Source organism: Carassius gibelio, chromosome B8 (assembly GCF_023724105.1).
Source record: "Carassius gibelio isolate Cgi1373 ecotype wild population from Czech Republic chromosome B8, carGib1.2-hapl.c, whole genome shotgun sequence".
Lineage (NCBI taxonomy): Eukaryota > Metazoa > Chordata > Actinopteri > Cypriniformes > Cyprinidae > Carassius > Carassius gibelio.
Genome location: NC_068403.1, coordinates 1266670 through 1284866, shown reverse-complemented (window position 1 = coordinate 1284866; position 18197 = coordinate 1266670). Strand labels below are relative to the sequence as shown.

The following is an 18197-nucleotide window of genomic DNA, read 5'->3' as shown; positions in this document are numbered from 1 at the left end:
GTCTCTAAACCTCTTTGCTCTTTATTAAAAGTTGGTCTAGACCAGTGTTGGGTGTAACGCGTTACAAAGTAACGCGTTACTGTAATAATATTACTTTTTTCAGTAACTAGTAGTGTAAGGCATTACTCGTCTGAAAATGGTAATATTATTACAGTTTTCCCAAGCTAGTTACTTGCGTTACATTTGCCAGTAGCACCTTCATCACACACAAGGCACACAACACAGAGAACAGAAGGGAAGGGAAGGAGGGCGTGAATGGAACAGTGATTGGTCTGGGTTTGGCACGAGGTATCATTTACAATCACTGATTGGTCGACAGCCGGCAGCAGAGCGGCACGCTCAGACAGATGGGGAAAAATGGAAGCGTCAACAACGGCAAGCTCTTTTTCAGAGGAAGGTTCCCAGCAACAAAAAGCTAGTTTCGACGGGTGGAGATTCAGTAATTATTTTGTAGGAGTGCTCCGATCACGATCGGCCGCTCGTTAATGCGCATCTCAGTAAAGCCGGTTCTCTAAAGCGGTTTATTCCATCAGGTGCGTGAACCATATGTTCATACAACCGTGCCAATAAACGCTGAAAATGAACTGGATTTGCGCATCTTCTCAGTTAATAACGGCTCTGTGTAGTAACAGCTGCTCTATGTGAAATCACGCACCTGATGGAATTAACCGCTGATTAGAGAACAGGTGTACTGACGAGCAGTAATATAAGTGAGTTGTGTAAACAGTGATTTATGTGACTTCAATTATTTCTTATTAAACTGAAATCGAAAAGTAAAAAGTATTTTTTGGAAAAACCACATCCTGGTGTTAGTCTTCATATGCTGCTGAATAGTGTTAACACGGATATAGAAAAATAAGGAGTGCAAGAGATTGATCCCTAATGTCAGTTTATTTTTAATTAATACTACAGTAGTTCGGTTCCCTTTACATCTTTAACTACCCGTTAATTTATCAATTGAATAGGTGACCTATCCTCATTAATAGAGCAAACATTTGCCCCCCCTGAGAGAATTGGCAGGAGCCGCCACTGATAAAGACCCTAAAGAACACTCCTCCTTTGTATGTTCTCCCTCCATCTGATGCATCTCAGGCAATCATAGAATAATTAAGAAAAAAAGATGTAACTAGTAATATAACTAGTAATATAACTAGTTACTTTCTCCAGGGAGTAATAAAGTAAAGTAAGGCATTACTATTTTTGAGAGTAATATGTAATATGTAATATATTACTTTTTTGAGTAACTAGCCCCAACACTGGTCTAGACTAGACAAGTAGCCTACATGATAGAATCAAATGTTTTGAAAATCCGCTCCGAAGCGATCTCAAATGATTCGCTAAACGCGCTTCGGACTCCCGATCTGAATCAATGTTTTGCAAAACCGCTCTGAAGCCCCAATTTCAAATGATTCGCGAAACGCGACTCCGACTCCCGATCTGAATCAATGTTTTGTGAACTCGCTCTGAAGTCCCGATCATATGATTCGCGAAACGCGACTCCGACTCCCGATCTGAATCAATGTTTTGCAAAACCGCTCTGAAGTCCCGATCATATGATTCGCGAAACGTGACTCCGACTCCCGATCTGAATCAATGTTTTGTGAACTCCCTCTGAAGTCCCGATCATATGATTCGCGAAACGCGACTCCGACTCCCGATCTGTTTTCCAAAACCGCTCTGAAGTCCCGATCATATGATTCGCGAAACGCGACTCCGACTCCCGATCTGAATCAATGTTTTGAGAACTCACTCCGAAGTCCCGATCTCAAATGATTCGCGAAATGCGCTTCGGAGTCCCGATCTGAATCAAATGTTTTGAAAAACCACTCTGAAGCCCCGATCTCAAATGATTCGCGAAACGCGACTCCGACTCCCGATCTGAATCAATGTTTTGAGAACTCACTCCGAAGTCCCGATCTCAAATGATTCGCGAAACGGGCTTCGGAGTCCCGATCTGAATCAAATGTTTTGTGAATTTTTTTTCAAGCCCTGAAATGATTCGCGAAACGCGCTTCGGATTCCCGATCTGAATCAGTGTTTTGCAAATCCGCTCCAAAAACCTGATCTCAAATGATTCATGAAATGTGCATCAGCAGGAGACTCCTAGGCGGATCCGCCTTCAAGTTCAAATTCAAATTTGTTTTGGTTCCGCCCAGAGGATCAGCTCCGCCTCCGGCGGGCGCCGTCAAACAACGGATCCTGTTAAAATTAAGCTTCGGCATTTTAATCACTGTTTGAGTTGGTTCAGACAATATGCCTCCTGTTTGAATGTCAAAAAGTGCGGGCTTAACTGCTAATGTTAGCTACCGTCTATTAGCTTGATACCATCCAGCGTCACCGCTCATTTTACACAGTTTAACAACAAAACAAAACGGTAAGTGAACTGGCTAAGTTACCCTTTTCATGTTGGTTTTGAGCGCTATGCAGCCCAGCTAACCTGGAAAACGGTCTTAATAGTATCGTTTATACAGCGTGTCTGGAGGAATAGAGATCGCTAACACATGTGACCAACTGGGCGGCAACGTCATCAGAACGCAAAGAATTATGGGTATGTTTGGCCAGTTAGCATGGTCTGGCATAGCAGCCTAGTGTTCTGGCATGAAAATAATGAAAAATTAGCAGCGGGCTAAAGAAAACATTGTCGGACCATACTGCCTAAAACTAAATCCTAATGCAAAGATGAGATATGACGAGAAAATAAAGAGAATCAAAGGACTCGATCCTTACGAGCAGAGCGACTGGTCAAGGTTAGTAACTCCCTCCAGCCCAAAAGAAGGGCATGTGAAAAGGTTGTGTTGTGGTCCTTTTACAGACAGCCTGAATAGTTTGATGACATGTTAGCTTGCGATAGTCAGATTTCAAAGTCAATCGTTTGTAAATGTTTGGGCAGCCTTAAAAATCGCTGCAACCATCTTACCAATATGACCGTGTTGCATTTTATTTTAATCTTTTACTAAACGTGACTTTGCGTTTCATAAATGTTCTTTTTTTTGTACTTCATAGATAATGTGTAAATGAAAAAAATATTTACAACACTTTCTGCATCCCCTAATCTAAAGTGTAAACTATACATCACTTGTAAATGTGTTAGGGTTAGAGGGTCTACATAATTTAAAACGCTGGTCTTGGTGAGTATCCTCAGTCAGTTAGCCCTATATCTCAAGTGAACGTAGCCTTGTTCAAATCGGGTTTTCCGTAGCCTACCTGTTAGATCTACCTGAAAACTCTAAAAACACTCTTTATAATTTACAAAAAAATTCCTCTTTTAAACATTTACAAAATGTGGTATTGGTGCATCCCTAATTAAAAATATAAAAAAAATATGTATGATTTCAATATCAAAATAATTTTACACAATTAACGCTGCCGCCCGTCTGAGATAAAGAGTTTTTTTTTTTTTACATTGCTATGGGCATGATATTAAGTATATAATACAACTTTCATTCTTCAGGTCGATCGTCTATAAATCTGTTTCAATATCTTCTCAATGGTTAAGAGGATTCCCCAAGCATGACAGTGAAACATCGGAAACCATGATATACTGGATATGTAACTTGAGTTAAAAAAAATGAAGATATTTGTTAGATGTTTGATAAGTGCTGATCGAAATCCAAAAAAGTAGTGCTTGAAAGTCCTGGAATTTCATTTAATATAATCTGTACTAACCCTGATAGTTAATCATGTACAAGACATTTGCAAATGACTTGTAACAGAATTTACAAAACATACTTAAAATGATAGTACATCACTTGCTAATAATTTATGAATGTTTTGTAAATGATTAGTTCATCATTATTTAACCACTGACTTATAAAATACGTACAACTGAACGTTATTATAAAGTGTTACCCTCTTTGGCAACTCAAACCAAACCTAGTCTGACCATAACTCCCTGAGCAGCTGATAGCTACTTAACTTTACACACGCAGATTGTTCAATCAGGTAGAACTATACCTGATGTTATTTTTAACACAGTGCAATAGTTAGTGCGTCAGTAAAAATGGACGGACACGCTCACTTAGTTAGTAGGGAAAGTAGGCTACTAAAAATATTCCTGTTAACTATCAAGCTAATCATAATAATAAAAAGCCTACCCTTTTGACATGCTGTAAATCTTCAAAAGTTTTTTTTAGGCTTAATTACAATATTGTTCGGTTAAAATTACAAAACAATTCAGATTTAAGCTTATGTTTATATTTCTGTAGTAGCCTAGGCTAGAAATATTTATTAGTTTGTCTTACAATTTATTTTATCCTACAGCAAGAACTGAAGGGATTTTGAAAATGAGATAAACGTGTCCGAAACGGACCAGGGCCAGATGAGACAGTATGGTGGCGGATATGTTTCAATTTGCAGGACCCAAACTGACCCACCGTGGAGGTAAGGTTTTAATCGTGGAGCGCTGTCCAACGGCGGGTCCGGGATCCGAATTCGTATCGGATCCGTAATTGCCCGCAAGTTGACGCCGGTACAGTTCCGTTCCGGAAGCCGCAACACGGCCGCGCAGTACTTTTTGCTGTGTGGGGGAGTCCCGATCCGAATCAAATGTTTTGCAAAACGCTCCAAAGTCGATCCAAAAACGCTCCAAAGTCCTGATCTCAAATGATTTGCGAAACGCGCATCGGTGTCCCAATATTTTTTTTTTTTTTTTTTTTTTAAAGAGTAGAATTAGAATAGTGAGTGCTGAAGTTAGAGGGTCAAATAAATGTATGAGAAATAATAATAAACAATGTAAACATAGTTAGGCTATTTAAGTTCCCATAGTTCCACAACAAATCATTTAAATTTAACAGTATTTAGAAAATATAATTAAAAGATAGAACCTACATAAATTCACAAGCCAAAACGAATGATCATTTTAGGCTAGAACGAAACTGAAACTAAAGTTGGGTCTCTCATTCGACACAATCAAATTTTTCTGTAAATATTATTTACGTACTTCACTCGCTTCCAATATCCACATAAAACAAAATGTTTTACATCAGGGCAGTAAGGTGATAACGCTTAACGGTACAGATTTTACTACATAAAAACTGAGCAGTGTGTGTTTGTGTTTAAAGTTACTGTTTTTTTATTATGATAATGAACAGACAAAGCTTAACTGCACGCACATGCAGCGCCAGTGCAATCACTTGAATTTTTTTCCTTCTAACAGCAGAAGTACAATCCTCTACTTATAATACTTTTGCTAAATGGTTAAATAAATGTTCAGCAATATTTTTTAATTTTGCCACAAAAGACATTTTGTTACATCTAATCCCGCATTAGTTTGTGTCGGCACACCCCATGGCAAATTGGAACCAAAATATTCAAATAAGAGGTTGAAATTAGATCAGATCCAAATTAATTAAGCTCTAACAAACCATTCCTATTTTTAGAACTTTTTTGTAATAAAATATCTGAAAAAATGGGTGTTTTTGTTTGTGATTACAGATGCAGTCAAAAAGGGGGGCAGCAAGGCCACCGATCACGTCATTTATAGTACCGTGGGAAACCACCTTAAACATGCCCCTGGGTGACAGGTTTACTGTAGCTGTGTTAGTTGTGAAGTTTCTCATTACTGCAGAGTTGCTCGAAACTGATATGTCTCCTCGTTTCTCTCCTGTTTTACAGGTTGCTAAATGTACAAAAACAACTCCGAGTTAGATTTAGCTTTGCTGAAATGTACCTGGTATATGAGCGATCCGTTTTAAACTGAAACATAAACGATTTTCAAAAAGGTATGTTTTAGCGTAGAATGACATTATGCATAGTTTATTGTCGGTGTTATTACTATTGTTAATATGCAAAATAATTTATAGATTGTGTCATGGTTAGTGATTTTCGATATGATTTACCTGAGGTAGGCTCCAAATGAGCCTACAATGACGCAGTTTTATAATGTTCTTATTTGACATAAATAAGAGTCCTTAAAATGTGTCGTTTCATAACTTTGCCAAAATGTATCTGTTTTACCATAAAATGATTATTCTGTGTCATTCTTAATCGTTTACTCAATCATTAAAAAAATGTTTTTAATAACCAAGCAAAAGCTGAATGTTTTTTTTATGCACACATGAACTGGAATATAAACATTCTTAATTTCTGTATTAATTTATTTTCCCCCAAAATTATACATTTAGTAGATAAAATGCACAATATAGTTAAAAAAAATGTCTTTATAAACTTTATTTTTGTATTTAATCATATACTTCACTTGAAAATCATCTTGACTCAAATGTGTATTGGTCAAGGTTTGAAATCTACAAACTTGCAGTACTTTAAAAATGTTTTGCTTATTTTCTACAAATTTATAACAATTAAAATTTTGTAGTTTTGTAGTTTAATAACAAATGGCTAAATCAAACCATACAATAATTTGTTTATTCTCATTTCAAAGATAGATTGCTTTTGCTGAATAAAGACTTCAACTGATTCTGTGTTAAAAGTTTTATTAACAGTGAAGGCATTACATAAATGACATTTACTACACACCTGTATGAATATAAAATACATGGTCATGTTTTGGAAAAAAAAACTGCTGAAAGCTACACAAGGGTTTACTTGTATATGTGTTTAGGGATATTCCTACTGATCAACACAAGCAAACATGTTATAAGATTTCTGTTGTAAGTAAATTATTAAATACATTATTCAAGTAAATTCCCATATGAACAACAAGTGGCAAACAGAGATTTAAACACCATGAACAAACTCAATGAAATCAATCTAAATGTTGGGAGAAGAAACATGCTTCCAAATCAATGGGACCAGATTGTTTATACCCACTGCAGAATAAGTCATTCAAGAATAAACCACATGTTTGTAATATAAATAGAATATTCACCAACGTGATCTTTTTTACAAATCCCTTTATTCATGAAACATGTTTTATTAGGTTGTGCTTGGTTTGATTACTTTTGATTATCTTGATTTTTAAAAGTGTGGATTTCAGAAACAATTTAGTAAAACTGGTTAATACAACATTTGTATCAAATAGTAGGCTATACAAGTTTTTTATTTTGCATTTGATTTTTTTTAACTATTACACTGATAAAGTACACACTCTGTTGGTCATCTTTCACCATCCCCTGCATCAGATAAAAAAAATAAATAAAAGAAAATAAAGTTAATTCTGAGAATGCTTACCCATGTATGTGTGCAATAGTGGCCTCATATATAGCTTAAGAAAATGTAAGTCCCCCACCATTGGTTGGAAATGTTTTTTTGCTCAATATGGTTACAGTTTAAAATGAAGTTTAAAGTTATATTTGAAGCACTTTATTAGTTCTGAGCATGATTTTGCAGTATTGTATTGATACTGATAAAATACTGTGAATGGAAGTTTCTAAGTATCTTAAAAATAGCTGGTCAATATTAACATAGTTTATTAAAATAGTGTAAAATACAAGCACAAAAAGTAAGTAAACTCGCATTTGTGTACTGAGAGGTTTATTTTATGGATTTTGTATGGACATGGACACTGAAAATTCATTGTAATGTTAAAAAAAGACACTGCATATGTAATATTTATTAACATAAAATGACTCTTATAGAGATGTGTTTGCTGAAGAAGATTCTTAAAATAAATTACTCGAAACTGATACACTGTCTCCTCGTTTCTCTCCTGTTTTACAGGAGTCAATCTGTTCATCACGGTGCCTTTGCCATGGTACCCGTTACAGTAACATAATTTTTTTTAGCTTAAAATGACGTTACTTTCGTCCCAAACGATGGGGTCGAAAGTAACAATGTGCAACTTATGTTCAAAGTGAAATTACCTGAAGTCTTCCTACATTTCTACAAAATACCACCTGGTATTGATAGACCACACTTCTGAGTTACTGGCCACAGCAGAAATATATCTCCTTATACAACATTATCTTTTAAAATTGTTTTTCTGAAAAATGGTAGCTACTTTTGCCCCTGATCTCCCCTATTTCTTTCCCTTTATTAGTAAGCAGATCTCTATGGAGCAAGGTCCATACTTTCTCCCAAAGTATGTTCTCCATAATGCTATTCCAGTAAACCCACAGAAACAAACCAGTGCTTGCAGTGTGTGAAATTTAATTTAGACCAAAGTACAAATTAGGACATTTCCTAATTTCCTAAAAAAATTAGGGCTGCTTGTCATGATAATAAAGTAAATATATTGACTACCAGTCCAGTATTTAGAATAATTATAATTAGTTTTATGTTTTTGAATAAGCTTTTTCTAGAGTTGCATTTATTTGGTCACAAATACAGAAAATTGTTAAATATTATTAGTAAACTTGATACAATTGATTTTTCAGGGTTCTCTGATGAACAGAAAGTTAAAAAGAACAGCATTTATTTGAAATAGAAATATTTTGTAACATTATAAATGTCTTTACTGATCAATTTAATGCATCCTTGATTAATAAAAGCATGTAGGCTATTTTTAAACATTACTTAAAAATATGATCAGCTTTGTGGATCTTTTGATTCAGATTGAGACTTCGGAGTGAGTTTGTGGATTTTTTGATTCAGATGGGAACTTCATAACATGTATTGAGTATCATTTGATTCAGACTGGGACGTCAGAGCATTTATCAAGAATTATTTGATTCAGATCGGGACTTCGGTGCTTACAATATAAACAATAAAATACTAAGGCAGTACACTTAAAATAGTAAAGACAAAAAAGACAACAACAACAACAAAACAAAAGATTATACACACAGATTTGTTTCCAGGGTAATCATAGCAACATAACTTTGGATAGTTTCCACATACTTGTCTAAGTCATGTTTGAATATGATCGGGACTTTGGTGTGGGTTCGTGAATCATATGATTCAGATCGGGACCTTGAAGCGTTTTTAAAAATGTTTTTCATTAAACAATACAAACATTAAAAAACTAAGGCAGTACACTTAAAATAATAAAGACGATATATATATATATATTATACACACAGATTTGTTGCCAGGGTATCAACAACAAAAACAAGGTAATAAAAGTACATCTTAAGAAGACACAAAAGACGCATATAAAGACACTGTTTTCATAGCAACATAACATTGGATAGTTTTCCACATACAAGTCAAGTTTGAATTAAAAAAAAATTGGTTTAGAGCCAGTAAGCTTTTGTTTATGAATGTCAAATTTAGCTAAGGGGAAACATAAATTATTTTATATTTTCCAGTATTCTCTTTTGAATACTCAAACAATCCAAAGAAAGCATCATTAAAACAAAAAGAGAAGTCACTTACAAAATAAGACTGAATAAACCAAAAAGTCATCAAAATTTTTCAGTGTAGGAGCATTGCCAAAATAAAAGAATGAAGTCTTCTTCAGAAGAATGACAAAAACATTTCTCCCAAAGTGTATTCTACACAATGCTTTTCCAGTAAGGGCTTATGTAGGAATTGGTATTATCTCTCTGAAAAAGAGCTCTAATTTTACAGTTATTATTTGTTGGTCTGAAGAAAAGCAAACACTTCTGATCATTGTGTCAGTTAAATTCAGAGTGTAAGAACATGGCCATGGAAATGTAGTACCAGAGGGAATGGCATTGAAAGCAACAGCATATTCATCATCAGCAGATACAGGATATTATATTTCTATAAGAAATCTGAGTAGTTGTAAAGTCTGCCTTGTGAATTAAAAAGTTTTCCAACTAAAAGATGGTTTTTAAACCAGTTGTCAAAGAAAAGGGATTTATTCTTCTAAAGAAAATCCTTTCTTTTGATTTAGAACAGGACTTCGTAGTGTGTTTGTGGAACTTTTGATCTAGAACGGGACTTTGGAGCAAGCATGTACTTGTCAAGATAAACTTTGAGTAAAGAAAGATTTAGATCCAGATTTTTGTTTAGGTTTGTGAAATTTAGCTAGCAGGAAACACAACTGAAGTTATATCTGTCTAAAATATTAAAAGCTCTTTATAATTAAGGAGAGAAAGTTTCCAAAGTCATCGCTTGCTATGATATTCAGGGGTGTAGAATTTAGTAATTTTTATTTAATTCACTTATTTTGTATCAAACATCTCAAAGATGCCCGTGCTGATTGATTTGTGTCTTTATCATTTAATGTGTTTCTGATCAGATATACTTCTATGCAAATGATTACAGTAACATAAATACAAACAACAGAAGTATAAAAACATAGCATTTGATCTCTAAATCAATTCATTACATCATCAAATCAGATAGTTACACCAGAAGTACATCAAAAGGAAAATGGTTTTAGAAACTGTTTCATCTGTGGAAAGTGTTACATGTCATGTTACAGAAAAACAAATCTAAAATATATCAGGTTTATTCACAATAATCAGAATGATGAGAAAAACAATAATTTTCATCATCTCAAAATATTCACACGCAATATGTTGGTTTACTGGAAATATCGATTTCACATAAATACCCATCATATTCACAGCCTGCCTGTCTATCCACAACATCACATCAGAACATAGCAGCAACTCCCAGAACCTTCCGGAAACATCACTGTAGAATAAGAAAAGCAATGGTTCAGATTTAATAACAAAAAAGAGCTTTTCTTTTTTATTTTAAGTAATTCTCCCTGCAGATAGGAGCCCTCTGTTTGTCATCTACACTTAAAAATAAAGGTGCTTAAAATGTTCTTCAAAGCGATTTGCTTAGAAGAGCAATTTTTTGGTTCCATAAAAGAAACATCCAGTTAAAGAACCATATCTTTCTTACCTTTTTATAATCTGAAGAACCTTCTTTTACCACACAGATGCTTTTGTGAAACAAGATGTCAAAGTTTCTTTATGGAAGCATTTAGACAAAAAAGGTTCTTCTTTGGCATCGTGAAGCACCTTTATATTTAAGAGTGTAATGACCCCTGCTGTCCATGTTTAGTCTCCGCAGACAGAACTGATGCTCCCCAACATCCCTGAAGCATTAAAACATCACTGAACCAACACCAGATTCCTTCAGATACAAAACACCTCTCTCTGGGATAAACACTGTGGGTTAAAAGTGTGGAATAAGTAACATTTCTTTGAAAGAAGTCTTCTCTGCTCACCGAGGCTGCATTTATTTGATCAAAGATACAGTAAAAATGTGAAATATTTTTACTATCTAAAACAGCTGTTTTCTGTGTGGATATCAGTTAAAGTGTAATTTATTTCTGTGATGCTCCGCTGTATTTTCAGCATCATTCCTCCAGTCTTCAGTGTCACATGATCTTTAGAAATCATGAAAATATGATGATTTACTGCTCAAGAAACATTTCTGATTATTAGCAATGTTGAACACAGTTGTGCTGTGCGATATTTTTGTTGAAACTGTCGTACATTTCACATTTCAGGATTCACAGATGAACAGAAAATCAAATAGAACAGCATTTATTTGTAATTGAAATGTTTTGTAACTTGTCTTTACTGTCACTTTTGATTAATTTAATGCATCCCTACTGAATAAAAACATTAATTTCTTTCAATTTTTTCTCTTTATTTAAGATTATTTAAATCATCACAGTTTCTACAATGATGTTGCATTTAAAATTAATTAACTTTGGAAGCTTGTTTCTAAAACTGCTAAATTTTATCTCACAATTCTGAATTTTGCATTTATATCTCAATTCAGAAGAGAAAAAAAGTATTAATAATGAAAAAAATTGCAAGGAAAAAAGTCTAAACTATGACAGTCACAACTGTCTTCTAAAAAAATCAAAGTAACAAGATAAAAGCCAGAAACATGAAAAAAGTTGCAATTAACTTTTTTATATTTTTTTAATTCCATGACAGAAACAAGTTTCTATAGAAAACAGTAATGTATGGTAATATTTCATGATTTTGTGAGCAGAAGAGACTTCTTTCAGAAACATTAATTGTAATTATTCCAAAGCTTTAAATTAAACATTTTCCCTCATTATCACTGATAACCAAAAGAGATTTCAGAAGTTTAAAATCTGGAGAAATGTGCATCACTTTTAATTCCTAACTGCATAATTCGTTCATGTGTTGCAGTCACACAAGCTGATCTCGGTCCTCTTTAGTTTTCACACAGAACAGTCTGGTGATGATTGTCTAAATCTCTGTGGACTCGATCCGCTCGAGGCGAGTAGGTCCAGGCCATGGAGGCACCAGCTGATGAAGGATCGGTTTGGGATCGTCGGCGGTCGAGGACAGAGTCACAGTCAGAGGAACAGGGATGGAGAGACCGACAGGCGATCCGGGTTTAGCTCCGACCCGTTCCTCCAGCACCTGATACTTCAGCACATGCTCTTTCTCGCCCTGCAAGAATACAGTAAAGATTCTTAAATATTATTACAATCTAAAACAGCAGTTTTCTGTGTGAATCTGTGTTAAAGTGTAATGTATTTCTGTGATGCTCCGCTGTATTTTCAGCATCATTCCTCCAGTCTTCAGTGTCACATGATCTTCAGAAATCGGGAAAATATGATGATTTACTGCTCAAGAAACATTTCTGATTATTAGCAATGATGAAAACAGTCGTGCTGTGTGATATTTTTGTGAAAACTGATGCATTTTATTTTTCAGGATTCACAGATGAACAGAAAGTTCTAAAGAACAGCATTTATTTGTTTTTATGTAACATTATAAATCGTCCCCTTGGAATTATAAGGTTCTATCTGCATTCCGAGAAGTTTTGAAACATTGAGCTTTAAAGTTTGTGCATTCCATTCGACTGTGTAGATAGAACCTATATATATATATAAAGTCCCAAAATGTACACAACATTTAAAAATCTATCACGTAATGCAAATACGTAGAAAAAGCAGAATACGAATATGTGAATAACTAAATTTTTACATAAATGTCAGATAGAACCTTATTATTCCAAATGGAAGAAATATCTTTACTCTCACTTTTGACATTAATTATACATTAATTATACAAAATTATACAAAATTTTTCCCTTTTTTGTTTTATGTCAAAAATCATTAGGATATTAATTAAAGATCATGTTCCATGAAGATATTTAGTAAGTTTCCTACTGTAAATATATCAAAATGTAATGTTTGATTAGTAATATGCATTGCTAAGAACTTCATCTGAACAACTTTAAAGATGATTTACTCAATATTCAGATTTTTTTTTAGCTCCCTCAGATTCCAGATTTTCTAATATTGTCCTCCTAACAAACCACACATCACTGAAGAGATGATTTATTGAAAAGAAAAAAAAAACTACACTTATGACAAAAATATGGGCAGCACAACTGTTTTCAACATTGATGATAAAGGTTGTGGACAGAGTGAGGGTCACCAGAACGGGGATGGAGAGGGTCACGGGTGATCCGGGCGATCCGGGCGTGGTGCCCTGTTTGGCTCCGATCTCTCCGACCCGTTCCTCCAGCGCCTGGTTCTTCTGCAGCGTCTCCACGTAGCTGATCTGCAGCTGCGCCTGGTACTTCAGCACGCGCTCCTTCTCGTCCTGCCAGGTGTGTCTCTCCTGAGCGAAGGTGAGCGCCTGCCTCTCTCTCTGCTGTCGCTCCAGGTGCAGCTCGCCCTGCAGTCGCTCCAGCTGTCTCCGCAGCTCTCCGGCCTCCTGCCGCTGCGCTTTAGCCTCGTCGCTCTGCAGGCTGAGGAAGCGGTCGATGGACATGGGTTCGGGCGTCCGGGGCGAGTGCAGGCCGGCCCACGGTAAGCTGCTGCTGCCGCTGATGTCCCTCAGACACACGGCGTGATCGCTCCGACAGCTCAGCTCTCTCAGAGCCCGCTTCAGACCCAGAACCTCAGCCTCGAACACCACCAGCTTGTCACGCAACATGGACACCTGCGGAGAAACAGTGTGTGCGGAACATGACATTTACTGACAAAACTGACATTTATACATCATCTGAAAGCTGGATAAATAATCTGTCCAATGATGAGTGGTTTGTAAATTACAGGACAATATTTGGCCGAGATACAACTAAAATGGAATCTGAGGGAGCAAAAGATCTAAATATTGAGAAAATCATCTTTAAAGTTGTTCAAATGAAGTTCTTAGCAATGCATATTACTAATCAAAAATGAAGTTTTGATATATTTACGGTAGGAGATTTACTAAATATCTTCATGGAACATGATCTTTACGTAATATTCAAATGATTTTTGGTGTAAAAGAAAAATCTATGATTTTACGTATATGTAAATATATACATATGTATAAGGGTAGACGAAAAAGAGTTTAAGCATAAAAAAAGTGTAATACTGCTTTAAACTGTTGTAGTTTCCCCCCCCCAAAAAATGCAAAAAGTTTTCTGTGTTATTTAATTGCAATTTTGTTTTTGTTTTTCTGAGCAAAAAATAAATATCATACATTTTCCACTGATTTACAGAAGACACGCAGTAAAATGTCATTCAGTGTAACAAGCTTGTCAGGCATATTTACAACAAAAATCAATTTATGACATATTAAAAGACTAATTACTTTAACCCAAAATACTAATGAGTTGTAATTTTACATTTTTTAAGATGTGCCACTATCCTAGGTTTTGCCCATTTGTCTAATTTTTACTAATTTAAAACACAGTAAAATTTAGTATGCTCCATTATTCTTTTACATATTTTAATATGTACACGTCAGAATAAGCATGTTGTTTGAATTTCTGCATAAATATTGTGCTACACTGAATGACAATGTAACATTATATCAGCCACATTTTGACATTTAATTCTCCAAAAACTTATTTGAAACCTTAAAAGTAGACATTTTACTTACATTTAAATGTGCTTTCTATGGACACAAAATCACTTTTGTACATTTCTTTTGTTGCGGACATCTTAACGTCTTTGACCCATAAATATTATTTCACTCATTTTGACTTGAGTCTTCTAGCACAAACACACAGTAAGCTTTAATACTAAGTAATAGTTTTATTGTTCGTTATTATTAAATAGGATCTTGTAAGTGTGTAGTGTTGAATATGAGTGTGTGTGTGTTTCTGTTGCGCACCTCTGTCAGCGTTCTCTTCAGTTCTCCTTCACATCTCTCCAGCTTGCGGTTCTTGTTGGTGTACGAGTCCTTCAGGCCGATCATGGTCTCCTCACGCTCCTTCATCTGGCCCTTGAGCTCCTTCAGCTGACCCCTGAGGGCCACCATCTCTCCGGCGCGCTGTGTCACCTCGTTCTGACTCTCTCGCAGCTGCTGCTTCAGCAGAGAGATCTCGCCCGCCTTCTGACACAGCTGATCAACACGAAGCAAACCAAAGCCGTCACTGCCTGCGCTGTTTTCATTCAGTCTGCTGTAGGATGCTCTATCAGTTCATGAGCTCCTTAGACTTCAACTGTTTACTTCAAATACTCCTCGAAATTTCAGTCAGTGTAATGAACATCAAACACTACTGGGTAAAAGTTAGGAATAATAAAAAAACACATTTTCGTGCTCACCGAGGCAGCATTTCTTTAATCAAAAATACAGTAAAAATTTGAAATATTATTGCAGATTAAAATATCTACTTTCTATTTTAATAAAGAGTAAACTGTAATTTATTTCTGCGATGCTCCGCTGTATTTTCAGCATCATTCTTCCAGTCTTCAGTGTCACATGATCTTCAGAAATCATGAAAATATGATGATTTACTGCTCGAGAAACATTTCTGGTTATAATCAGTGTAATAAAAGATTAACATTAGATTTTACTATATATTACTATACTATATACATATAATCTTTCACAATATTGCTGTGTTTTTAATATTATTTTAATTAAATAAATTCAGCTTTGGGGTGAGGATAAATATTAACAAATGTTATGGAGTTTCAAATCGAATATGACTTTCTGTTTCGAAAGAGGACGTTGATTTGTTCTCTTAAGAGGACACCGGGACTAAGCGCATGTTTCTAACGCATTTTGGAGACTCTTGTCAGAATGTTATTAGATATTACACGTCGCCCCAAAAATATATTAATATGCAAACTAGATTTTGTTTATAGATGCATTATATATAACAAGAAAAAAACTGTTTATGGCCATTTCATACAGATTTTGCATTAAGAAAAGTTATATATAAAATCATTCTTTGTTTTGCGTCTCTCACCTCCCACTTGGTCTCCTCCAGGCGAGGCAGGATATCGGCCTGCTCCTTACGGTAATCCAGACACCTCCTCTCCAGCTCCTCTCTCTGAGCGAGCAGGGTGCTGATCTCCTCCTGGAGCCGGCCCTTGTCCTGCTGCAGACGGGCGATGTGGGTGTTTAGAGCCTGCTGTGTGCGCTGGGCTCGGTGGGTCACCTGCTGCAGACGGCTGGCGTAGTTCTGCCTCAGCTCCTCCATATCTCGCTCCCAGATGAGCTGCTTCTCCTCAAACACCTGCACGATTGCCGCCTCGCTCTGGTCCAGGTTACGCCGCATGTGGATCACCTGAGGAACAATCACAGTCGTTACTCCAGGTACAGGTTTCTATTTAAGACCATTATTGTAAAGTGTTACCAAATTCGTAAAAGTCTAGAATCTTCATGAGTTTAAAATAAAGCAATATCCCCAGTCCCTGGTTTACAGTGAATTTACAACGGCTAAGGGGCATTGTTATAGCTTATATATTCACTGTTAACCACAGATTCAAATCAAATCTCTCCCGTGAACTGCCAAGATACAAGCAGCGCATCACGTGTTCCACCAGAGAGAGTATTATATATATATCACTCAGCTTTGGGGCTCTCCGATCACTGTTTGGTTCATCTTATACCGACCGATCTCCAGGCAGAAACTGAAATCAACTAAACCTGTATTAAGGACTGTTAAAAGATGGACTGATGAAACCGAGTGTTTTTGAAGCTGCAGGGTTAACCTTAATGTTAGACTTTCAAAATGCTTCATCACATAAGATTATAATAATTGAATATTTTAAGCACAGCCATCACAAAGCCAGAGTTTTGCACCTAACAGAGCCTTGGGGAAAAAAACTGTTAATCTTAAAAAATAAGACATACAGTATAAATAAAACAGTTATGAAATAAGCATTTGTCCTGATCTTTGTCCTAAGCTCCTGAGAAAACATTGGTGCCTTATTTTAAAGAAGTCTGTGCAGTTTGGGAAAGAAGTCCATTAAATCTGTATGTGTGTGAAACTATTCAGATGTAACTCTTTTGTAATTGTTTTTATAGTGTTTTGCAATACAATATGAATGCAATAAATCCATTGCACTTATTTTCTGATGTCAGTACATATAAAATTAGATAATTTTGACCCATACAATGTATTGTTGGCTATTGCCACAAATATACCTGTGCTACTCGACACATATTTGAGGCCTGCATATGCTCCTCACCTCCTGCTCTTTCTCCCAGAGTCGGTCCTCCAGGTCCTGGATAATGTCATCAGTGGAGGGCGATGGCTGGACGGTGGCACTTGTTTCTGTCAAATGACAGAGTCTCTGATAGGACAAGCAGCTCTTCCCGGAGGAGGACTGTCCGCTGTCGGACACGCTCAGGCCGTTCTGATAGCTGGGTTTGTCTGGTTTCTCCAGCGGCGCCGCTGTGCTGCTCAGTCTGTTGATGTGGCTGGTGGAAGCGCTGAGGGGCCCGAGTGCTTGAGCGGGGCCGTAGCTCATGGTGGGCAGGCTGGTCAGCGAGTTCCTCCCAGAGTCGGTCATACCAGCTGGGCCGTCGTTTCTGGCCGAAGGATCCCGATCCAGACTGTCCTCCTCGCAGAGGGACTGCGGAGCGTCGGAGCAAGCAGACGGTCCTCCGCTGGACTGACCCAGCAGGTTCTGCATGGAGTGAAAACTCTTGGGCACCACGGGCTTGAAGGCAGACGGCCGGACCAGAGCAGAATTATTCTGAACGAGGAAAATAAAACAGGTTCTTACAATGATACATCTATCTATCTATCTATCTATCTATCTGTCTGTCTGTCTGTCTGTGTGTCTATCTATCCATCTCTCTATCCATCTCTCTATCTATCTATCTATCTATCTGTCTGTCTGTCTGTCTGTCTGTCTGTCTGTCTGTCTGTTTATCTGTGTGTCTATCTATCCATCTCTCTATCTATCTGTCTGTCTGACTGTCTGTCTGTCTGTCTCTCTGTCTATCTATCTGTCCATCTCTCTATCCATCTCTCTATCTATCTCTCTATCTGTCTGTCTGTCTGTCTATCTATCCATCTCTCTATCTATCTGTCTGTCTGTCTGTCTGTCTGTCTGTCTGTCTGTCTGTCTGTCTGTCGTTCTATCTATCTATCTATCTATCTATCTATCTATCTATCTATCTATCTATCTATCTATCTATCTATCTATCTATCTATCTCTCTATCTGTCTGTCTGTCTGTCTGTCTGTCGTTCT

The 18197-nt window shown here is 36.5% G+C and overlaps 1 protein-coding gene across 2 annotated transcripts in view; it reads right to left on the bottom strand.

Moving 5' to 3' along the window:
- Nucleotides 1-10006: 10006 nt before the first annotated feature.
- Nucleotides 10007-18197, bottom strand: part of lzts3b (leucine zipper, putative tumor suppressor family member 3b) — a 16275-nt gene continuing 8084 nt past the window's right edge. For both annotated transcript variants that reach the window (XM_052562741.1, XM_052562742.1), the window contains exons 3-7: nt 17186-17695; nt 15958-16278; nt 14874-15104; nt 13200-13709; nt 10007-12203 (exon numbers count right to left, since the gene is read on the bottom strand). In XM_052562741.1, the coding sequence (XP_052418701.1) occupies nt 11997-12203; nt 13200-13709; nt 14874-15104; nt 15958-16278; nt 17186-17695 (1779 nt within the window). In that variant the 3' untranslated portion in view covers nt 10007-11996. The remainder of the gene's footprint in view (nt 12204-13199; nt 13710-14873; nt 15105-15957; nt 16279-17185; nt 17696-18197) is intronic.